The sequence below is a fragment of the Ranitomeya imitator genome, chromosome 4, assembly GCF_032444005.1.
Source record: "Ranitomeya imitator isolate aRanImi1 chromosome 4, aRanImi1.pri, whole genome shotgun sequence".
NCBI lineage: Eukaryota > Metazoa > Chordata > Amphibia > Anura > Dendrobatidae > Ranitomeya > Ranitomeya imitator.
The window spans coordinates 582764417-582790210 of NC_091285.1; the positions used below are offsets into that span (position 1 = coordinate 582764417).

General features: G+C 44.0%; 1 protein-coding gene across 2 annotated transcripts in view; it reads left to right on the forward strand.

Annotated features, from left to right (window-relative positions):
* The first annotated feature begins 13089 nt into the window (after positions 1 to 13089).
* ADAMTS7 (ADAM metallopeptidase with thrombospondin type 1 motif 7) overlaps positions 13090 to 25794 on the forward strand; it is a 131715-nt gene continuing 119010 nt past the window's right edge. Inside the window, exon 1 of one of the 2 annotated variants that reach the window (XM_069766453.1) lies at positions 13090 to 13448. In XM_069766453.1, coding sequence (XP_069622554.1) covers positions 13388 to 13448 — 61 coding nt within the window. In that variant the 5' untranslated portion in view covers positions 13090 to 13387. The remainder of the gene's footprint in view (positions 13449 to 25794) is intronic. The other variant, XM_069766454.1, reaches the window with a different exon arrangement.

Consider the following 25794-nt stretch of genomic DNA (forward strand, 5'->3'; position numbering starts at 1 on the left):
GACCCCTGAGAGGCCCGCACAGACCCCGTCCGCACACTCAGACACGCACATTCTCCGCCAACACTCCGCCCACACACTGCCCCCGTCCCGATCTTCAGCGTTTTCCCCCGCAGCTAAACCGCAGATCTTTTTTTACATCTGCGGTTTTGCTGTGGATGTGCCCGACTCAATACAAGTCAATGGGTGCAGAAATGCTGCAGATCCGCACAAAGAATTGACATGCTGCGGAAAAAAACAATGCTGCATTTCCACGCGTTTCTTTCCGCAGCATGTGCACTGCGGATTTGTTTTTTTTTCCATAGGTTTACATGGTACTGTAAACCGCATGGGAAACTGCTGCAGATCGGCAGCGTCAAAAACGCACACAGATGGCAATGTCAGGCAAAGGTAAGTTAGTAGAGGGAGAGAACACGAGGAGTTCAGTTTTTGATAGGTTCAGTTTCAGATAGAGGGAGGACATGATGTTAGAGACAGCGGTAAGGCCTCTTTCACATTTCCGTCGGTATGGGGCCGTCGCAAGCCGTCGGCCCGACGTACCAACGGACGTTGTGCAAATAGTGCACAACGTGGGCAGCGGATGCAGTTTTCAGACACATCCGCTGCCCATTATGAGTTCCGGGGAGGAGGGGGCGGAGTTTCGGCCGCGCATGCGCGGTCGAAAATGGCAGACGCGTCGCGCAAAAAAATGTTGCATTGAACATTTTTTCGTGACGACGGTCCGCCAACTACCGACGCATCCAGTGCACGACGTATGGAACGTGTGTCCATACGTCGCGATGCGTCGGTAACACAAGTCTATGTGCAAAAAACGCATCCTGTGGGCAACTTTGCAGGATGCGTTTTTTGCACAGAACGACGCATTGCAACGTCTTTAACCCCTTCATGACCCAGCCTATTTTGACCTTAAAGACCTTGACGTTTTTTGCAATTCTGACCAGTGTCCCTTTATGAGGTAATAACTCAGGAACGCTTCAATGGATCCTAGCGGTTCTGAGATTGTTTTTTCGTGACATATTGGGCTTCATGTTAGTGGTAAATTTAGGTCAATAAATTCTGTGTTTATTTGTGATAAAAATGGAAATTTGGCGAAAATTTTGAAAATTTCGCAATTTTCACATTTTGAATTTTTATTCTGTTAAACCAGAGAGTTATGTGACACAAAATAGTTAATAAATAACATTTCCCACATGTCTACTTTACATCAGCACAATTTTGGAAACAAAATTTTTTTTTGCTAGGAAGTTATAAGGGTTAAAATTTGACCAGCGATTTCTCATTTTTACAACGAAATTTACAAAACCATTTTTTTTAGGGACCACCTCACATTTGAAGTCAGTTTCAGGGGTCTATATGGCTGAAAATACCCAAAAGTGACACCATTCTAAAAACTGCACCCCTCAAGGTGCACAAAACCACATTCAAGAAGTTTATTAACCCTTCAGGTGCTTCACAGCAGCAGAAGCAACATGGAAGGAAAAAATGAACATTTAACTTTTTAGTCACAAAAATGATTTTTCAGCAACAATTTTTTTATTTTCCCAATGGTAAAAGGAGAAACTGAACCACGAAAGTTGTTGTCCAATTTGTCCTGAGTACGCTGATAACTCATATGTGGGGGTAAACCACTGTTTGGGCGCACGGCAGGGCTTGGAAGGGAAGGAGCGCCATTTGACTTTTTGAATGAAAAATTGGCTGCACTCTTTAGCGGACACCATGTCACGTTTGGAGAGCCGCCGTGTGCCTAAAAATTGGAGCTCCCCCACAAGTGACCCCATTTTGGAAACTAGACGCCCCAAGGAACTTATCTAGATGCATAGTGAGCACTTTAAACCCCCAGGTGCTTCACAAATTGATCCGTAAAAATGAAAAAGTACTTTTTTTTCACAAAAAAATTCTTTTAGCCTCAATTTTTTCATTTTCACATGGACAACAGGATAAAATGGATCCTAAAATTTGTTGGGCAATTTCTCCTGAGTACATTGATACCTCACATGTGGAGGTAAACCACTGTTTGGGCACATGGTAAGGCTCGGAAGGGAAGGAGCGCCATTTGACTTTTTGAATGAAAAATTATCTCCATCGTTAGCGGACACCATGTCGCATTTGGAGAGACCCTGTGTGCCTAAACATTGGAGCTCCCCCACAAGTGACCCCATTTTGGAAACTGGACCCCCCAAGGAACTTATCTAGATGCCTAGTGAGCACTTTAAACCCTCAGGTGCTTCACAAATTGATCCGTAAAAATGAAAAAGTACTTTTTTTTCACAAAAAATTTATTTTCGCCTCAATTTTTTCATTTTCACATGGGCAATAGGATAAAATGGATCCTAAAATTTGTTGAGCAATTTCTCCCGAGTACGCTGATACCTCATATGTGGGGGTAAACCACTGTTTGGGCACACGGCAGGGCTCGGAAGGGAAGGCGCGCCTTTTGACTTTTTGAATGGAAAATTAGCTCCAATTGTTAGCGGACACCATGTCGCGTTTGGAGAGCCCCTGTGTGCCTATGCATTGGAGCTCCCCCACAAGTGACCCCATTTTGGAAACTAGACCCCCCAAGGAACTTATCTAGATGCATACTGAGCACTTTAAACCCCCAGGTGCTTCACAGAAGTTTATAATGCAGAGCCATGAAAATAAAAAATAATTTTTCTTTTCTCAAAAATGATTTTTTAGCCCGGAATTTCCTATTTTGCCAATGGTAATAGGAGAAATTGGACCACAAATGTTGTTGTCCAGTTTGTCCTGAGTACGCAGATACCCCATATGTGGGGGTAAACCACTGTTTGGGCGCACGGCAGGGCTCAGAAGGGAAGGCACGCCATTTGGCTTTTTAAATGGAAAATTAGCTCCAATCATTAGCGGACACCATGTCGCGTTTGGAGAGCCCCTGTGTGCCTAAACATTGGAGATCCCCCACAAATGACCCCATTTTGGAAAATAGACCCCCAAAGGAACTAATCTAGATGTGTGGTGAGCACTTTGAACCCTCAAGTGCTTCACAGAAGTTTATAACGCAGAGCCATGAAAATTTAAAAAAAAAATTCTTTTCTCAAAAATGATTTTTTAGCCCGCTATTTTTTATTTTCCCAAGGGTAACAGGAGAAATTTGACCCCAAAAGTTGTTGTCCAGTTTCTCCTGAGTACGCTGATACCCCATATGTGGGGGTAAACCACTGCTTAGGCACATGCTGGGGCTCGGAAGTGAAGTAGTGACGTTTTGAAATGCAGACTTTGATGGAATGCTCTGCGGGCGTCACGTTGCGTTTGCAGAGCCCCTGATGTGGCTAAACAGTAGAAACCCCCCACAAGTGACCCCATTTTGGAAACTAGACCCCGAAAGGAACTTATCTAGATGTGAGGTGAGCACTTTGAACCCCCAAGTGCTTCACAGAAGTTCATAACACAGAGCAGTGAAAATAATAAATACGTTTTCTTTCCTCAAAAATAATTATTTAGCCCAGAATTTTTTATTTTCACAAGCGTTACAGGAGAAATTGGACCACAAAAGTTGTTGTCCAGTTTCTCCTGAGTACGCTGATACCCCATGTGTGGGGGTAAACCACTGTTTGGGCACACGTCGGGGCTCAGAAGTGAAGTAGTGACTTTTGAAATGCAGACTTTGATGGAATGGTCTGCGGACGTCACGTTGCGTTTGCAGAGCCCCTGGTGTGCCTAAACAGTAGAAACCCCCCACAAGTGACCCCATTTTAGAAACTAGACCCCACAAGGAACTTATCTAGATATGTGGTGAGCACTTTGAACTCCCAAGTGTTTCACCGACGTTTACAACGCAGAGCCGTGAAAATAAAAAATAATTTTTCTTTCCTCAAAAATGATGTTTTAGCAAGCATTTTTTTATTTTCACAAGGGTAACAGGAGAAATTGGACCCCAGCAATTGTTGCGCAGTTTGTCCTGAGTATGCTGGTACCCCATATGTGGGGGTAAACCACTGTTTGGGCGCACGTCGGGGCTCGGAAGTGAGGGAGCACCATTTGACTTTATGAATACAAGATTGGCTGGAATCAATGGTGGCGCCATGTTGCGTTTGGAGACCCCTGATGTGCCTAAACAGTGGAAACCCCTCAATTCTACCTCCAACACTAACCCCAACACACCCCTAACCCTAATCCCAACTGTAGCCATAACCCTAATCACACCCCTAACCACAACCCTAATTCCAACCCTAACCCTAAGGCTATGTGCCCACGTTGCGGATTCGTGTGAGATTTTTCAGCATCATTTTTGAAAAATCCGCGGGTAAAGGGCACTGCGTTTTACCTGCGGATTTACCGTGGATTTCCAGTGTTTTTTGTGCGGATTTCACCTGTGGATTCCTATTGAGGAACAGGTGTAAAAGGCTGCGGAATCCGCACAAAGAATTGACATGCTGCGGAAAATACAACGCAGCATTTCCGCGTGGTATTTTCCGCACCATGGGCACAGCGGATTTGGTTTTCCATATGTTTACATGGAACTGCAAACCTGATGGAACACTGCTGCGAATCCGCAGCGGCCAATCCGCTGCAGATCCGCAGCAAAATCCGCACCGTGTGCACATAGCCTAATTCTAAAGGTATGTGCACACGCTGCGGAAAACGCTGCAGATCCGCAGCAGTTTCCCATGAGTTTACAGTTCAATGTAAACCTATGGGAAACAAAAATCGCTGTGCACATGCTGCGGAAAAACTGCACGGAAATGCAGCGGTTTACATTCCACAGCATGTCACTTCTTTCTGCGGATTCCGCAGCGGTTTTACAACTGCTCCAATAGAAAATCGCAGTTGTAAAACCGCAGTGAAATGCGCAGAAAAACCGCGGTAAATCCGCGATAAATCCACAGCGGTTTAGCACTGCGGATTTATCAAATCCGCAGTGGAAAAATCCGCAGAGGAACAGAATACGTGTGCACATACCGAAACCCTAACCCTAGCCCTAACCCTACCCCTAGCCCTACCCCTACCCCTAGCCCTAACCCTACCGTAAAAAAAAAAAAAAAATTCTTTATTTTTTTTATTGTCCCTACCTATGGGGGTGACAAAGGGGGGGGGGTCATTTACTATTTTTTTTTATTTTGATCACTGAGATAGGTTATATCTCAGTGATCAAAACTCACTTTGGAACGAATCTGCCGGCCGGCAGATTCGGCGGGCGCACTGCACATGCGCCCGCCATTTTGGAAGATGGCGGCGCCCAGGAAAGAAGACGGACGGATCCCGGGAGGTAAGTATAAGGGGGGGGGGAGATCAGGGCACGGGGGGGCGTCGGAGCATGGGGGGGGGGTGGATCGGAGCATGGGGGGGTGGATCGTAACACGGGGGGTGGATTGGAGCACGGGGTGGGGGATCGCTGTGCAGGGGGGTGGATCGGAGCACGGGGGGGATCGGAGCACGGGGGGGGATCGCTGTGCGGGGGGGGTGATCGGAGTGCGGGGGGGTTTGATTGGAGCACGGGGGGTATGATTGGAGCACGGGGGGAGCGGACAGGAGGACGGGGGAGCGGAGCACAGGACGCAGGGGAGCGGACCACCGATCGGAGGGCTGGGGGGGCGATCGGTGGGGTGGGGGCACATAAGTGTTTCCAGCCATGGCCGATGATATTGCAGCATCGGCCATGGCTGGATTGTAATATTTCACCAGTTTTTTAGGTGAAATATTACAAATCGCTCTGATTGGCAGTTTCACTTTCAACAGCCAATCAGAGCGATCGTAGCCACGAGGGGGTGAAGCCACCCCCCCTGGGCTAAACTACCACTCCCCCTGTCCCTGCAGATCGGGTGAAATGGGAGTTTCACCCGATCTGCAGGGACGCGATCTTTCTGTGACACAGCATATGCGTCACAGGTCGGATTGGCATACGGTGTGTCACAGGTCGGGAAGGGGTTAAAAAGACGGATGTGTGAAAGAGGCCTTAGACAATCACTGGTGTTTTCTAAAAAGGCAGGCGTGATATCAGGAGCAGAAGTGTATAATTATTATACCAGAATGGGGATATTACACCAGATTGGGGACATTATCCCAGAATGGAGAGATTATAACAGAATGAGGACATTATACAAGAATAGGGTCAGTATAGCAGGATGAGGATATAATGCCAGAATGGGGGACATTATACCATGATGGTGATGTTATACCAGAATGGTGGGCATTATACCAGAATGGGTGACATTATAACAGGATGGGGGACATTGTACCAGGATGGGGATATTATACCATGATGAGGGACATTATACCAGTCAAGGACTAAAGTGTTGGCACCCCTGTAATTGTTCCAGAAAATTAAGTGTTTCTCCCAGAAAATTATTCCAATTACATGTTTCGTTATACACATATATTTCCTTTGTGTGTACTGGAACAACGCAAAAAAGGCAAATTGAGCATAATTTCACACAAGACCCCCAAAATGGGCAGAGCAAAATTGTTGCCACCTTTCCAAAATTGTGGGTAAACAACTTTGTTTCAAGCATATGATGCTCACTCAAACTCACCTTTGGCAAGTAACAGGTGTGGGCAATATGAAAATCACACCTGAGATCAGATAGAAAGGAGAGAAGTTGACTCAATCTTCGCATTGTGCCACACTAAGCATAGAGAACAGTTTGTAATGTAATCAATAAGTTTATAAACTATAGTACTGTAGCTAATCAACCTGGATGTGGACGGCAGAGAAAAATTGTTGAAAGGGTGCAACGCAGGATAGTCTGGATGGTGGATAAGCAGCCCCAATCAAGTTCCAAAGAAATTCAAGCTGTCCTGCTAGTTTAGGAGGCATAACTGTCAGCATGAACTATCCGTCAACATTTGAATTAAATGCTATGACAAGAGACCCCTGACGGCCCCACTGCTGACACAGAGACATAAAAAAGCTAGACTGCAGTTTGCCAAAATGTACGTAAGACAAAATACTTCTGGGAAAGTGTCTAGTGGACAAATGAAACCAAGATAGAGCTTTTTGGTAAAAAAAATCATTCTACTGTTTAACAAAAAGGGAATGAGACCTACACAGAAAAGAACACAGTACCTACAGTCAAATATGGTGGAGGCTCAAAGATGTTTTGGGATTGTTTTGCTGTCTCTGGTACTGGGTGCTTTGACTGTGTGCAAGGCATCAGGAAATCTGAAGATTACCAAAGGATCTTGGGTCACAATGTAATGCCCAGTGTCAGAAAGCTGGATTTACATCCTAGGTCTTTCCACAGGACAATTACCCAAAACTTACTTCAAGAAGCATCCGGAAATGGATGGAAACAAAGGGCTGGAGAGTTGTGTAGTGTCCCGCAATGAGTCCGGATCTAAATCCGATTGAACACCTGTGTAGAGATCTTGAAATTGCTGTTGGGAGAAGGCAACTTCCAATATGAGAGACCTGGAGCAGTTTGCAAGAAAAGAGAAGATCCAAAATTCCAGTTGAGAGGTGTAAGAAGCATATGGATGGTCATAAGAAGAGATTTATTGCAGTTATTTATGGCAAAGGGTGTGTAACAAAATATTAAGTTGAGGGTGCCAACAATTTTTCTGGCCCATTTTTGGAGTTTTGTGAGAAATTTGGGAAGGGCCTTGGTGACATATGGATGTGTGAATGGCGCACATGACAAACTCTTTTATTTTGCTTGAATCTATACCTGGTTATACACCAAATCTGCCATGTTTGAACAAGACCCTAAGGAAGATATCAACTCCTTATGGATACAGATATTTAATTAGAGCATTATTATGCAAACATTTGAAAATGAATGACATATAATTAGGTGCATACTGAGCAGTGACCACCTAGCTATACACTTATCTGGGAAATGGTGTCAGCTGTATTGATTGACTTGCATTCAGGAATCCTGTGTTTATTTTCACAGAAAGCAAAGTGTTTGTGGTGCTACTAGCCTCACATACCACAGTCTCCAAGGAAAAGTAAGTCCGCACAGAAATCTCAGTGATCCTACCAGCCATGCATAACCATGGTAACCGTGCATGTCCCACTTGACTCCCCAGAGAGATAGTAATCCTAAATAGACAGAGTCAGAAGGAATTTACAAATCGCCATTGTGACCCATCAGTCCACACCGGCTTTTCTTAATTTCCATCTTAATTTCCATCTTAATTTCCATCTTGAGTAACCTGGACTCAGTTTAATAATTAAGTTAGAAATTCAGTTTTAAATGATTCCTTCATGATAACTTTAATTACTATTAAAACATTATTTTTGGAGATTTACAATTTATTTAAGGTACATGGTCAGTAATTTTAGGGATAGGAAAATGAATACATTGTTGTATAAGGTATTAAAAGAAATTCCTTAGTGATATATGATATATACACACGTGGTCAAAATTGTTGGAACCTCTCATTTAATGACAGAAAAACCCACAATGGTCACAGAAATAACTTGAATCTGACAAAAGTAATAATAAAGAAAAGATCTATGAAAATGAACAAATGAAAGTCAGACATTGCTTTTCAACCATGCTTCCACAGAATAAAAAAATAAATAAATACAACTCATGAAATAGGCCTGGACAGAAATGATGGTAACCTTAACTTAATATTTTGGTGCACAACCTTTTGAAGCAATCACTACAATCAAATGATTCCTGTAACTGTCAATGAGACTTCTGCACCTCTCGACAGGTATTTTGCCCACTCCTCAAGAGCAAACTGCTCCAGTTGTCTCATGTTTGAAGGTTGCCTTTTCCAGACGGCATGTTTCAGCTCTTTCCTAAGATGCTCAATAGGATTTAGGTCAGGGCTCATAGAAGACCTCTTCAGAATAGTCTAACGTTTTCCTCTTAGGCTGCCGTCACACTAGCAGTATTTTACATCAGTATTTGTAAGCCAAAACCAGGAGTGGGTGATAAATGCAGAAGTGGTGCATACGTTTCTATTACAGTTTCCCTCTAATTGTTCCACTCCTGGTTTTGGCTTACAAATACTGATGTAAAATACTGACCAAATACTGCTAGTGTGACGGCAGCCTAAGCGGTTCTTGGGTGTTTTTAGCTGTGTGTTTTGGGTCATTATCCTGTTGCAAGACCCATGACCTGCAACTGAGACCAAGCTTTCTGACACTGGGCAGCACATTTCTCTCTAGAATCCCTTGATAGTCTTGAGATTTCAATGTACCCTGCACAGATTCTAGACACCCTGTGTCAGATGCAGCAAAGCAGCCCCAGAACATAACAGAGCCTCCTCCATGTTTCACAGTAGGGACAGTGTTATTTTCTTGATATGCTTAATTTTTCCGCCAGTGAACATAGAGCTGATGTGCCTTGCCAAAAAGTTCAATTTTTGTCTCATCTGTCCATAAGACATTCTCCCAGAAGCTTTGTGGCTTGTCAACATGTAGTTTGGCAAATTCCCATCTGGCTTTTTTATGATTTTTTTTTTCTTTTAACAATGGTGTCCTCCTTGGTCATCTCCCATGAAGTCCACTTTGGCTCATACAACGACGGATGGTGCGATCTGACACTGATGTTCCTTGAGCTTGAAGTTCACCTTTAATCTGTTTAGAAGTTTTTCTTGGCTCTTTTGTTACCATTCGTATTATCCGTCTCTTTGATTTGTCATCAATTTTCCTCCTGCGGCCACATCCAGAGAGGTTGGCTACAGTCCCATGGATCTTATATTTCTGAATAATATGTGCATCTGTAGTCACAGGAACATCAGGCTGCTTGGAGATGGTCTTATAACTTTTACCTTTAACATATTTGTCTATAATTTTCTTTCTAATCTCCTGAGACAACTCTTTCCTTTGCTTCCTCTGGTCCATGTTGAGTGTGATACACACCATGACACCAAACAGCACAGTGAGTATCTGTAGCCCTATATACAGATCACTCACTGATTCCAAGATTGTAGACACATGTGATGCTAGTTAGTGGACACACCGTGATTTAACATGTCCCTTTTGTCACATTATTTTCAGGGGTACCATCATTTCTGTCCAGGCCTATTTCATGAGTTTTTTTTTTTTTTTTTAATTCTGTGGAAGCATGGTTGAAAAGCAATGTCTGACTTTCAATTGTTCATTTTCATAGATCATTTGTTTATCATTACATTTGTCAGTTTCAAGTTATTTCTGTGACCATTGTGGGTTTTTCTGTCATTAAACTTAAAGCACCACTCCAGTGAGCTTTTTTAAGTTTCAGCACTGGAGTGGTGCCATTGATGTAAGATCTCTGCATCCAATTTTATATTCTCCACTCACCGTCTTCAGATCTTCGTGGCACTGCTCTGGTCCTGCGCCATCTTGTGATGGCAACTTCTGATTGATCGGAGCGGAGGTCAGAGGTAACGGTCACAAGCTCTCAATGCAAGTTTATGAGAGCCAGAAGGAGCCTTTCATAGGCTTGGATTGAAAAGTGACCTCTGGCTCGTCCAGCAAACACACTCAAGCAATCTGGCAGATCATAAACTGCTTGAGACCAACCAGAGCGACGCCAAGAACAGCAGAAGACGTCAGATGGTAAGTATGAGAAATGTTCATGGGACTTACATCACTCCAGCGCTGCACATGGGGGGCTATGTGGGGGTTTATACTGTAAATGTGGGTGGTTTGAGAGCTCATACTGTACATGGGGGCTTATACTGTATATGGCGCTCATACTGTATATGGGATTTATGTGGGGGCTCATACTATGTGTAGGGGGTCTATGTGAGGGTTTATGTTATGATGCGGTGGTCTAGGAGCAACATGGAACGAGCTCTTAAGGAAGTGGTAACTGTACTGACCGCAGTCCCTAAGCTCAACACAACACTAGAAGCAGCCGTGGAATGCTCCTAACTCTCCCTATGCATCTCGTCACAGCCTAAGAGCTAACTACCCCTAAAGACAGAAGCAGGAAAACTATCTTGCCTCAGAGAAAATCCCCAAAGGATAGATTAGCCCCCCACAAATAATGACTGTGAGTGGAGAGGGAAAAAGACATACACAGAATGAAACCAGGATGAGCACAGGAGGTCAGTCTAGCTTGATAGATAGGACAGGATGGAATACTGTGCGGTCAGTATAAAACAATACAAAAATCCACGCAGAGTTTACTAAAAATCTCCACACCTGACTAAAGGTGTGGAGGGTAAATCTGCTTCCCAGAGCTTCCAGCAAGACAGAATTAATTCATACTGATAAGCTGGACAAACATAGAAAGCACTGAACGGATAAGTCCACAATCTGTGAACAGAACAGAGCAAGTAAGAACTTAGCTTTGCTGAACTGGTCAGGATAACAGGGAAATCCAAAGAGATGTGAATCCAACCAGAAACCATTTACAAGTGGCACTAGCTGAAGGAACAGCCAGACCTAAATAGCCGAGCAGAAGAGAAGATAAGTGGAGGCAGCTGATGACAGCTAACTCCAAGGAGCAGCCATACCACTTGAAACCACAAGAGGGAGCCCAAGAGCAGAACTCACAAAAGTGCCACTTACAACCACCGGAGGGAGCCCAAGAGCGGAATTCACAACAGGTTTATACAGTACATGGTGGCTATATAGAGGCTTTTACTGTATATAGGAGAACTATGTGGGGGCTCATGCTATAATATATATATATATATATATATATATATATATATATATATAGAGGGCTATGTATGGACTCATACTGGATATAGGGGGCTATGTGGGAGCTCATACTATATATAGCGGGATGTGTGAGAACTCATAATGTATATAGGAGGGTTATATGGGGCTCATAATGTATATAGGAGTTAGATTGTGAGCCCTCGCGGGCAGGGTCCTCTCTCCTCCTGTACCAGTTGTGACTTGTATTGTTAAAGATTATTGTACTCGTTTTACTATGTATACCCCTCCTCACATGTAAAGCGCCATGGAATAAATGGCGCTATAATAATAAATAATAATAATAATAATGTGGGGGCTATGTAACGGTTTATACTGTACATGGTGGCTATATAGAGGCTTTTACTGTATACAGGAGGGCTATGTTTGGGCTCATACTGTATATAGGAGAGCTATGTGGGGGCTCATGCTATGTATAGAGGGCTATATATGGGCTCATACTGAATATAGGGGGCTATGTGGGGTCTCATACTATATGTAGGGGATGTGTGAGAACTTATACTGTATATAGGAGGGCTATATGGGGCTCATAATGTATATAGGAGTTATGTGGGGGCTCATACTATGTATAGAGGGTCTATGTGATGGTGCATACTGTACATAGGGGCTATATGGAGGTTTATATTGTATATAGGAAGGCTATGTTTGGGCTCATACTGTATATAGGAGTGTTATGTGGGAGCTCATACTGTATATGGGGGTTATACGTGGGCTCAAACTTAATATAGGTACCTATCTGGGGGCTCATACTGTATATAAGGGGGGTATGTGTGGGCTCATACTGCATACAGGGGGCTATGTGGGGTCTCATGCTGCATATAAGAGAGATATGTGTTGGCTCATACTGTATATGGGGGAGAGGGAGGTCAATATACTTAATTCTGCTAAATTATTAAAGAACCACTCCACCAGTAAACTAAAAAAAAACAATTATAATTGATATGTTAGTATTAATATTGAGCAGAATTAAATTTAGCCTATTGGTTTGGGCTTCCACAACAGTCATGGCGTCATGTGGCCCCTCTGGAAAATAAATTGACCCCTGGCCTAGACCAAGATATTTCAATAGTATGGCACAAGGTGCATCCATCTGCTATAGGGTGTATATCACTGCTAATACATGCAGAAGATATTAATTTTTTCCAGAAGTAACCACCAGATGGCAGCACAGATCAAGCCTGAAGCGTCTGTCAGGTTCCCCTGCAGGACTGACCATGCCAAACAATAAGAAAATAGGAAGATCAGCTATTTAGTTATTCATGTTAAAAAGCTGGAGATATTTCTGCTTAGCAAATAACAAAAACAATAAAAAAAAGAAATAAAAAGTAATGCATGGTAAAAAAAAAAAAAGGTTCTAGTAACCACTTCATTAGGATTGTATGATGAAAAGGGGGCGGTAGAGAGGGACAGATGAAAGACAAGGAAAGCAAAGAGAGTGTGGGAAGGACAAGGGATAGGAGGCAGTGCAGAAGGAGGGGAGATTTGGGTGCAGGAGGAGGGTCTGTGAACTTGAGAGCCCTAGACAAGAAACAGATGACAAGAGACAAAAGAGTTGGAGAATCTCCTGGATGTGGGCTACATTGTGTCACCAGAGCAGATACCCAGATGTACTGCCCCAGGAGACAGGGACGTAGCAGGCAATGATCCCTCCTATTGTCCACTACAAAGCCCAGCCATCACATCACCCTCCCAGAGAGCACATGTAGAAATAGCAGGTCACAAAGGACACCAAATCCTGGACCCTTGCCTCCTGGACCACCACAGTAGCATGCTGCCCCCAAACCTACAGACATAAGTCCACCTATCTGCTGACCCAAGATGTGGCTCCTTCTCTTTCTTCTCTGCCGGGCCGTACAAGAGGCCACCTCACTGATCTCAGGTCAGTATTTCGGTAAAGTTTCTATTAATTCCTCCTGCGGATGCTTGGAGTGTCAGCTCTTCAGGCGAGAATCGGAAAGTACCGCATGGGGGGTTTAAATAGTAAAAGAAGCCGGAAACTTGGTGTCAGGTGGAATGGAATAATGAGGAGTAGTAATGGTAAGAGCCATGGTGGATGGACAGACCATTGGGGCAACCTGTGCGGCCGCTGCGGGGCCCTGGAGGTAAAGGGCCCACCTCTACCTCCAAAGCAGGAGGAACCGTGCATCATGAGGCTGCAAAAGGCCCATATATTGTCCTTGTCCAGGGGTCCTCTGCTGTCTGTGTTCAGCAAAGGGTTAAGCGTGAGCAGGGTCTCCTTGTACATAATGGCTCTGCCCACACACTGCTGGGGACTGTACTCACTTAACCCTATCCGCTATCATCGCCTTGTTCTGAAGCAATGCTTTAGAAAAGCCATTTATACTGGGAGATGTTGCGAAGCGATGTAACGCTAACAGCAGACCTGATACAATTGGGAAAACTGAGGATGTTCTTCAAGATTTCCTCGAAATGCTTCATTTTCATTGTTTTTGTTTTCACTGATATTTTTGTGCATAAATGTTCCGTTCTTCGTAGAAGATCTGTGCGTCTAGAGCTGATCTCCCATTAGTGCGGGTAATCCCAGCCATGGACTTGCCAAACACATAAAATGTTCCAAGCTGCGGTGAAGCGGCATGCCCCAGCGGATTGGGGGTCAGTGATGTGGTGGGAGATATATATAGGAGTGGTGAGTGTAATTGTCATATTCTATGTACAGTATATACGCTCTGCCCTCGGTCCACGTTATGGCGGAGTAAGATGGGGGTCTGTGTTCCGTCACTTTGTCTGTACAGAACACCTGTGAATCTTATTAATGTGTCCACCTGGTGACGTATCATAGTGACGTCCCATTGCAGGGCACAGATCCACAGGCAATGATATATCATGGAGTCTCTTCCTGCCGGAGCAATGCACCTATAGGGTTTATCTGCTATTAGCTGAATCCAACTCTTCTGTAGGGGGACTTCCCGTAGATACCAGACAGTATGGGCATCCATTGTGGGCACCTGTATCATGCCAGCATGCTTTACTGAGCACGCTGCTACTCCTCAAGTATCTGATTGATGCACTACTGGTGTGGCACTACACTACTAGGCTCTGATGGCAGGAATCTGAGCTGGCATTGTTGAAAGGAAATCTGTCACCAGGATTTTGCTACCTCATCTGAGAGCAGCATAATCTAGGGAAAGAGACCCTGATTCCGACGATGTATCATTTAGATTACTGGGTTTTTGTAGAAAATCAAAAACTGAAAAGTGGGGCGTGCAATATTATTTGGCCCCTTTAACTTAATACTTTGTTGCGCCACCTTTTGCTGTGATTACAGCTGCAAGTCGCTTGGGGTATGTCTTTATCAGTTTTGTACATCGAGAGACTGAAATTCTTGCCCATTCTTCCTTGGCAAACAGCTCGAGCTCAGTGAGGTTTGATGGAGATCGTTTGTGAACAGCAGTTTTCAGCAGGGACAGGGAAGATGGTTAAAATTGATGGGAAGATGGATGGAGCCAAATACAGGACCATTCTTGAAGAAAGCCTGTTGGAGTCGGCAAAAGACCTGAGACTGGGACGGAGATTTGTCTTCCAACAAGACAATGATCCAAAACATAAAGCAAAATCTACAATGGAATGGTTCACAAATAAATGTATCCAGGGGTTAGAATGGCCAAGTCACAGTCCAGACCTCAATCCAATCGAGAATCTGTGGAAAGAGCTGACTCGGCCGTATCTCGCTGTAGTGTGACTCCGGCCTAAGGGGGTTGTCTGGTCACAACCCTAAACGGTTGGGGTCCGACACCCAGTAACGCCCACTGATCAGCTGTTATAAAGCCCCGATGGCCGTGTATAAACACATTGAACAGAGCTGCACTGCATGGTTCCTTTCAATGTGTAGTGGTCGCTGCCAAGTACTGCAGATTAGCTTCTATTCAAGAGGACAGGAGCTTTTCTGCAGGATCCAGCAATGGCCATCCTAACATAAAAGTAAATGACAACCTCTTTAGGGATTTAAAAATACAGATCTAGTTATAAAAAGCAAAAACCAAATTAATATTTGGAAAAAAAGGTCAATGAAATTTTTCACGTGATATGAGTTCCAAGTTAAGGTGCAATTGTATTAGGTCAAATGCTTTGAAAAACTCAATGCATTTCTCTGGCCATAACCCTCTGAACTTATCATCTAACTCAGATCTTAGGTCCCCATCGGGGCTCACAATCTAAATTCCCTTATGTCTTTGGAGTAGGAAAAACTAATAGAGAATTTGACTTACCGATCTTATATGTTCCACTATCACATATACAAAATAGAGAGACCCTATGAGCCCAGCAGGCAAGCACAGTCCAATGGTGTCTCCATTAAACTTCCGATTTCATTAAAAAAATTGCTGTAGCAGGACAGCAATACATGTTGACGTGTTTCAACTTACAAGTCTTAATGGTAACATGTACAATTAATGATGTTCCGATTAGATGTTAGAACTAAGACTAGTAAGTTGATACAACATGTATTGCTGTCCTGCTATGGCGATTTGTTAATTAAATTGAAATGAAGCAATCGGAATTTTAACAGAGACACCAGTTTTCTGTTTCTATTTATGTCTTTGGAGTGTGGAACGAAAGCGGAATATTTGGAGGAAACCCACTGATATTAAAGAGAACCTGACAGCAGAAATTTACTCCTAGGAGTTAGTAGGAGCGCTGTCAGGATTCTGTGGTCGGGTGTCCCAGTCCAGGGGCCCCTACCCTGTCTCTAACACTAGGGGCACCCTAGCTATCCCTGCTCGACAGATTACTTCTGATGGTGAAGATGTTGGGGTTTCGTGCTTTGCTGTACTCCCGAATCAGCCCTTACCTGTCTCCTCCCAGGGAAGTGGGGAGCAATAGTGTATGTATGTACAGTACAAACCAAAAGTTTGGACACACCTTCTCATTTAAAGATTTTTCTGTATTTTCATGACTATGAAAATTGTAAATTCACACTGAAGGCATCAAAACTATGAAAAAACACATGTGGAATTATATACTTAACAAAAAAGTGTGAAACAACTGAAAACATGTCTTATATTCTAGGTTCTTCAAATTGGCCACCTTTTGCTTTGATGACTGCTTTGTACACTCTTGGCATTCTCTTGATGAGCTTCAAGGGGTAGACACCAGAAATAGTTTTCACTTCACAGGTGTGCCCTGTCAGGTTTAATAAGTGGGATTTATTGCCTTACAAATGGAGTTGAGACCATCAGTTGTGTTGAGCAGAAGTCTGGTGGATACACAGCTGATAGTCCTACTGAATATACTGTTAGAATTTGTATTATGGCAAGAAAAAAGCAGCTAAGTAAAGAAAAACCAGTGGCCATCATTACTTTAAGAAATGAAGGTCAGTCAGTCCGAAAAATTGTGAAAACTTTGAAAGTGTCCCCAAGTGCAGTTGCAAAAACCATCAAGTACTACAAAGAAAGTGGCTCACACGAGGGCTGCCCCAGGAAAGGAAGACTAAGAGTCACCTCTGCTTCTGAGGATAAGTTTATCCGAGTCACCAGCCTCAGAAATCGCAGGTTAACAGGAGCTCAGATTAGAGACCAGGTCAATGCCACAATGAGTTCTAGCAGCAGACACATCTCTACAACAATTGTTAAGAGGAGACTTTTTGTAGCAGGCCTTCATGGTAAAATAGCTGCTACGAAACCACTGTTAAGGACAGGCAATAAAGAGAAGAGACTTGTTTGGGCTAAAGAACACAAGGAATGGACATAAAACCAGTGGAAATCTGTGCTTTGGTCTGATGAGTCCAAATTTGAGATCTTTGTTTCCAACCACCGTGTCTTTGTGCGACGCAGAAAAGGTGAACGGATGGACTCTACATGCCTGGTTCCCACCGTGAAGCATGAAAGGAGGAGGTGTGATGTTGTGGGGGTGCTTTGCTGGTGACACTGTTGGGGATTTATTAAAAATTGAAGGCATATTGAACCAGCATGGCTACCACAGCATCTTGCAGTAGCATGCTATTCCATCTGGTTTGCGTTTAGTTGGGCCATCATTTATTTTTCAACAGGACAATGACCCCAAACACACCTCCAGGCTGTGTAAGGGCTATTTGACCAAGAAGGAGAGTAATGGGGTGGTACGCCAGATGACCTGGCCTCCACAGTCACCAGACCTGAACTCAATCGAGATGGTTTGGGGTAAGCTGTACCGCAGAGTGAAGGCAAAAGGGTCAATAAGTGCTAAGCATCTCTGAGAACTCCTTCAAGATTGTTGGAAGACCATTTCCAGTGACTACCTCTTGAAGCTCATCAAGAGAATGCCAAGAGTGTGCAAAGCAGTCATCAAAGCAAAAGGTGGCTACTTTGAAGAAACTACAGTAGAATATAAGACATATTTGCAGTTGTTTCACACTTTTTTGTTAAGTATATAATTCCACATGTGTTAATTCATAGTTTTGATGTCTTCAGTGTGAATTTACAATTTTCATAGTCATGAAAATACAGAAAAATCTTTAAATGAGAAGGTGTGTCCAAACTTTTTGTCTGTACGGTACACAAACCAGACAAACAAGGAAGGACGTACAGGGATAATGAAAATATAAATCATACTCCTGAATCAGCCCTTATCTGTCTCCTCTCTGGAAAGTGGGAAGGAATAGTGCATGTATATACACAAACCAGACAAAAAAAGGAAGGACGTACAGGGATAATGAATATACAAATCATACAAATATGCACTCACAGACAACAGAGGAGAACACTGGGTAGAAAAGGTAGGGAAACTAAATGGGAGAGAATGGGGGATTGCACCCGGCCGAAACACCATGCAACAGTCACAGACCAACTCTCCAAAACGCCTCTACGAACACTGAATCCTCCATTCCTTCACCAGGCAGAACAGGACTTAACACTGGCAATCTAAATTGCCAGAGGCAGGTATATATAGGAGAGGGGAGTGGCTGATACTGCCAGCTGAGATAATCCAAGCTGAAAAGTTTAACCCCTTTACTGCTGAAAGAAATTTGCACTGTTTCACGTGAAGGTGAAGTGCTTCTAATCAGTAGGGGAGTACGAGAACTCAGACGCTGCTGTATTCTGTCCCCTCTCTGTCATGGTAAACCAGTGAAAAGCGCTTTATTAGCACCCTGATACAATTTTTAATTATTCCTGTTTTATACCTAAGTGACACATGTACCTGTACGTGTTTAAAAGTAATGTTAAACGTTCCCTGCCTGTCTTTAGCAGACTAGTCTGGGACCATTGTCAATCACTGCTACAGCGCGTTGGGATCAGTCCTTCTTCTCATCCTCTCTATGCTCAGTACACGCCGGGATGTCAGTCACATGGCTGTGGGCATAAACCCAGCGCGCTGTGGCAATGATCACCGATTGTCCCACACAAGTACACGCACACACACACGCGCACATACACACACATAATTAGGTTTAACACAGTGATCATTAAAAACTAAACTAGAAAACTGATAAAGTGCTCCTATTATCATCTAGAGGTATATCCTGCCGTCAGGTTTCCTTTAAATTCTGCATTTGGTTAAAATCTATTTAATAGAATAGCAGCTAGCATGCGTGTGTACTAATAGTAGTACTGGAGTCCTTAGGCCTCCTAAAGACATCCACTTGTTTCATCAGTTTTCTGGATCAGATTTTTTCAGTGTTTCGTCCACAGGTTAAGTTTTAGGCCACGTTCAGTATTTGGTGAGTTTTTTACCTCAGTATTTGTAAGCCAACATCAGGAGAGGAACAGTCAGAGGAGAAGTACCGTATATTAGAAACACGTCACCACTTCTGTATTTATCACCCACTCCTGGTTTTGGCTACAAATACTGAGGTAAAATACTGACCAAATACTGACAGTGTGAACAGTGTGTCATCAGTTTTTGTCGTAAGCAAAAATATCTGATGGAAGTTTCTCAATCAGTCAGTGAAGAGCAGACACTGGGAAGCAATGAGGATGGTATTCATGTGCTGTTGGACTTTTTTCACAGACCCATAGATTTGAATGTGTGATTCTGATCCTTCACTTAGATGAAAGTTGTAGACGGCTCTGTTTTATTTTTCGAGGACACTGAGTCCACAAAAAAACATGGACAAGACAACAGCCCCATAGGCTATCAATGTGTATGTGTTCTATCAGTGAAACACACAGAATGAGGCCTTAGTTTGTATTTATATTAAATGCTGATCTTCAAAGCTGGAGTTAACATCACATAAAAGACAAAACAAAACTTAAAGGGACCTACTCCTGCTGGTATTGTTATTTTTGGACCTTCAGGAATATCTGGTCTGGGAGTGGAAGTAATACAAAATAAAGAAGTCTAGTGGGAAAAAGTAGCAAGAAATCAGGCGTGTCCAATATATACAGAAGACAATTATAGTTTTTAGGTTGTACTTCTTAAATAGAAAAGAAAAATTGGAATATGAAAACTTTAGTGTGAGCCTGGCCTTATCAGTGCTTTTATTATATAGCATGTGTGTAGTATGAACCTACAGTACACAATAAGGGCTCATGCAGACGTCTATGGATCTCGCTCTGATCATGGGCAGCAATGTATGGACTGGCCGCAGCTCTCCAGACCCAAGCGTGAGAGCCTTATAGAAATAGATGAAGCTGTCACGCTCCGGTCGTGAGACCCTCAACCAGTCCGCACATTGCGGCCCATGATCGGAACGAGAACCACAGACGTCTGCATGAGCCCTTACGCAGTTTTCAGGTGGCCAAGATGCAGGTGTATTTTAAAGTTTGTATTACAGCCATAACAAGTGTTTCGGGTGCAAAAGGGTTAAAAAGCTCTCCTCCCATCAAAGTTTTAATCCTCTTTATAGTACAGTCATCATATTATATAGCGCTGTGTACTTACAATTGCTCATTTCGCCTTTCTACCCAGATAATTCTTATCTTTCCTCTGCTCTATGTTCAACAGGAAGTCTCTTGTCCCTGCATTTATCATCCCAATCTTCATCTCCTGACCCAGTTACTACCCCATTCCCCTGCCAGGGACTTTTGCAGTAACTCATGATTCATACAGGGAAAATTGACCTCCTGTTTCTACATAGAGCTTAGAAGGATGTGATGTCATAGACCTAATGAAGAAAAGAAGAATTAGCTGGATCGAAGTGTGCAATTATAAGTGAGAACGCTTATTTTAAAAGGGGTTTGCTAAGTCCAATGGATATACAGAACATATTTATATAAAGCACGCAGCAAACATGTTGTCATCATAATCTTATTGTTGTCATTATTTATAATTTTACATTGGTCGTCCCCATTCTCTTCGTTTTTACGCTATTATACATTTGTGTATGTACTAGGTATCATTGTACAAAAGTGTGAATATGAAGTGAGCCGCTGTGGTTATCACTGAGACTCGTGCAGGTGGTAAAGCCCTTTAATATTGCAGGGTCTTTGTACTTACTGATGGATCTGTACATGCACTGATTCAAATTCCAGCAAGGCTGGATCTATACAAAAGCCTCTTGTCCGCAGCAGTGGGAGGGAAGTGAAATGATGATGTCAGCTGCAGCAGAAATACAAGCAAAGACTATATCAATCTTGATAAAGAATTTACTTACTAATTTTTTAAGCACATTGTTAAATATGGGCAGATATTCATTTTTCATGGCTGTAAATGCAAAAAAAAACCTTTATTATTCAGATTTAGGGTTTTCTGCACATGGGATTGCTTGCGCTAGCATCTTGCATGGACCTGTAGATACTAGTGCAGAAATATGATGCCTTCCTGAGGCTAAGAATGATGTATGAAGTCTGTGTTACAGAAGGGGTCCATAGAATTATATGAATACCATATTATGGATCTGTAGCACACCATAATACGGCCAAGTAAATGATCCCTGACTTTTGTCTCCACTATGTGACTTGTGCTGCTGTTTTAAAGGGAATTTTTTGGTACCCCATCTGAGAACAGCATGATGTGAGGGTAGAGACCTGGGTTCCAGTAATGTATCACTTACTGGCAGCTTGCTGTAGATTTGATAAAGATACAGTTTTATCTGCCGATGATTTACCAGATTTTTTAATGAGGAAACTCTGTATAACTCAGCCCCCACCACTGATTGACAGCTTTCTGTGTACACTTTGCATAGGCAGAAAACTCCCAATCAATGGTGAGGGTGGTGTTATACACAACTCGTGACTATGGAGGACTACAGGTTTCCTAGTCCTCTAGTGATAATCTCCTGTGATAAAATGCAGCAAGTAGCCCAGTAACTGACACATCACTTGAATTATGGTCTCTATCTCTACATTATCCTGCTCTCAGATTAGGTGGCAAAAATCTGAGATTCCCTTTAATGAATTTAGCATGTTACTCCTGCATACTCTGGATCAAGACTGGTATACAAAACACTAAGCCCTGTTTTCTCTGCTGCAGATCTACCAGTTCTCTAAATGCTGAGCTCTATATAACCCTGCACACGCCACTGATTGGCAGCTTTCTGTATAAACTGTGCATAGGCAGAAATCTGCCAATCAGTGGTGTGGTCGAGGTAATACAGAGCTCATGAATATGGAGGACTACCTGGCTGCAGGTTTACTAGTCCTCCAGTAATAATCTCCTGCTGATAGCACAGTGACTTTATGAAAACTACTGAAAACAACATCAAGCAGCCCAGTAAGCTACACATCACTGGAGTCAGGTTCTCAGCCCCTACATCATGCGGCTCTCAGATTAGGTGGTAAAAACCCAGTGACATATTCCCTTTAAGGGAATTTGCCATCAGATTCATACTGGTTTGTAAAGTGCTGCGCAATATGTTGGTGATATAGAAATAAAACTATCATTATGTGAGTTTGAAAGTAAACATATTTGTAAAGTCAGTCAGGGACTATGACCCCGATTCATCATTTGCATTTTTAAGTCACTTTTATTTTTTGTGTTGTATTATGCATTGTTGTTTTTTGTGACAAATTCTTCAAAATGGTGCACACAGTTCTTGAATTTTACTCTAAGTTAAAAATGGTCTTTAACCTTTTTGGCTTCTTTTTAGGCTGGAGTCACACAAGTGTCTAGCATCATATGTGATATGGTAATGGCCCTCGGCTCCTGCGTGTCATGTGTCTGTGCTCCGAGCCGCTCACACGAGAGGATGGCAGCACAGGTGCGGAGGAGACGGAAAAAGTAATTTCTCCATTTCCTGTCTCAGAGTATACCGGACTGCACTGGGATGACGTCTGAGTGCAGTCTGATGTTTCACACGCACCCATAGACTGGTATAGGTGCGAGTGAGCCGAGTTTTTCTGCCAATCGAAGCATGAGAAAATAATCGCTCTTGTGCACTCCCAATAGTATAACATTGTGCCGAGTACTATCCGATAAAACGTCAGCCAGCACTCGGCCGTGTTATACGCCAGTGTGAGCGAGAACTTAGCGGAAAAAGTTGCACATTTTAGAAAAGGTGCAAAAACTGTGCTCATATAACTGGGCACATAAACACATTCCAGGTGGGAACTGAGTTACATCTACAACAAATTTTGCTGCTAAAAAGTCACAATTGATAAATTAGTCAAAAACGCCTGGAAACCCCATACACCACCCACAATGGAAAACATATTATTAAAAAAGCGAGTGAACGCATATAAAATATGCTGAAAAAAAGACATAAACTTAAAAAAGAATTAAAAGCAAATAAGTGAAAAAACTAGGTGAAAAAAGACGCAAATTCAACAATTAAATGGGGCATATGAGTGTTGGCTGATTAGTCTGAGGCAGGTCCTGGGATGGCTTCTCACTGTGCTGCTGAATTGACTGACTAGTCTATCCCTGTAGAGAGAGACCTGTCAGTCAAAGGCTGCCGTCACACTATTATTATTATTATTTATTATTTATTTATATAGCACCATTGATTCCATGGTGCTGTACATGAGAATGGGTTACATACAAGTTACAGATATCACTTACCGTAAACAATGACAGACTGATACAGAGGGGCGAGGACCCTGCTCTTGCGGGTTTACATTCTACAGGATTATGGGGAAGGAGACAGTAGGTTGGGGGGTTGCAGGAGCTCCGGTGTCGGTGAGGCGGTAGCTTCGGTAGTGATGAGGAGGCAGCGGTGTCAGTGCAGGCTGTAGGCTTTCCTGAAGAGATGGGTTTTCAGGTTCCGTCTGAAGGATCCAAATGTGGTTGATAGTCGGATGTGTTGGGGCAGAGAATTCCAGAGGATGGGGGATATTCGGGAGAATTCTTGGAGACAATTGGATGAGGAGCGAATAAGTGTGGAGGAGAGAAGGAGGTCTTGGGAGGACGGGAGATTACGTTAGGGAAGATATCGGGAGATTAGTTCAGAGATATATGGAGGAGACAGGTTGTGGATGGCTTTGTAGGTGTAACAACCCTGCCGGCATCACTGCATGGCCTTCCATTCCCCACCTGCCTGTTACAGCTACTCACTCACCCAGTGCCATGCTGTGAGATCTGTCTGCTGCCGGTTCCATGCCATGTGCTTCATGGCGGCCTGCTCTGTGTACACTTCCTGGCTGTGTGCATAGGGGGCGGCGCCAGCCACTCTGGATTCTTATGGAGACTGTGTGCACCTCCCTAAGGTGCTTCTGGCCAATAGCCTTGAGGCCTCTGATACTTAAGGCATCCTCACCCATTGGAGGATGCCTGAGCAAACTATTCCCCTCAGTTAGCATTTGCTACTGAGCTGCCAGGTCGTGTCTGCTTCCTGTCTCAGAGGGCTGCACTACTGCAGGCCTTCATCTGTGTTCTGTTTGTGTATCCGTGTCCGTTCCTGTCTGTACTCTGGTCTATGTCCGTCCCTGCTCCTTCTTTGTCATTAGTCATTTCCCACTCTGCTGTGTGTACCTCTGCCTTATCTTTCTGCTCTGTTCGCCACTGTCTGTGGCTCTGCTTCTTTCTGCTCAGTTCTACCACAACCTGTGGTTCTGTGTCTCTCAGCTCTGCTCTCTGTAACTTTGCTCGGCACTCTGACCTTGCTTTACACTCTGTGGCTTTGCTCTCAGCTCTGCACTCAGACCTTGCTCCGCACTCTGTGGCTTTGCTCTGCAGCTCCGCTCCTTGCGGTTCCACCTGGCACTGCTCCTTGCGGTTCTATGTCTTTAGCTCTTGGCTCCGCCTCCAGTGTCTTGGCTCCGCCTCCAGTGTCTCCGCTCTTGGCTCCGCCTCCAGCGCCTCCGCTCTTGGCTCCGCCTCTGCTCTTGGCTCTGCCTCCAGCGCCTCTGCTCTTGGCTCTGCCTCCAGCACCTCTGCTCTTGGCTCCACCTCCAGCATCTCTGCTCTTGGCTCTGCCTCCTTCTCTGCTCTGCCTTCTCCGCCTTCTCTGCTCTTAGCTCCGCCTTCTCCGCCTCCTTCTCTGCTCTTAGCTCCGCCTTCTCCTCGTACTAAGCCTCCTGCGATTCAGCTTTGCTTCCACTCTTGCTCTATCTTTACTATGCAACTTTCCATACAGGTCACCTGTTCCTTTATATTCTCCAGTCTGAACAGGTTCTTACCTGTTTCCACACATCCATCTGAATACCAGTTCCTACCAGAGTATCAGTCCTGTCTGCCAGTGCCTGCCTGAGTGCCAGCCGCGCCCATCTGCCTGCCTGTATCTCCATCAAGCCAGTCCACCCGTCCAGGCCTCTGCCATACCCGTCTGTCAGCCAGTGTCACAGCCGTGCCTGCCTGCCCGTGTCTTGTCCCCGGTGGGATCAGCATCCACAGTCTGACTCCACCCTGGAGTGGTACCTGGTAGCTTCCTATTGCACAAGTCTGACCTCACCATCAGAGGCTCCAGCGAACACCTAGGAAGCTACTTAGTTATGCCCCTTCCAGGGAAGTTCGGTCTGTGGTCCAGTGGGGCTACACCCCAAGGCGCCCGCGCCAACCAGTAGGCGTTACAGTAGGTCAGTATTAGTAATTTGAACTGGATACGCTGAGGGAATGGGAGCTAGTGAAAAGATTTGCAGAGGGGGAAGCAGAGGAGTAGCGAGGAGAGAGATGAATTAGTCGGGCAGCAGAGTTAAGGATGGGCTGGAGAGGTGCAAGGGTGTTAGCAGGGAGGCCGCAGAAAAGGATGTTGCAGTAGTCAAGGCGGGAGATGATGAGGGCGTGCACAAGCATTTTAGTAGATTGACGGTTGAGGAAAGGACGGATTCTGGAAATATTTTTGAGCTGGAGGTGACAGGAGGTGGAAAGAGTTTGGATGTGTGGTTTGAAGGACAGGGCAGAGTCGAAGGTTACTCCGAGGCAGCGGACTTCCGGTACGGGGGAAAGCATGATGTCATTGATTGCGATAGATAGGTCAG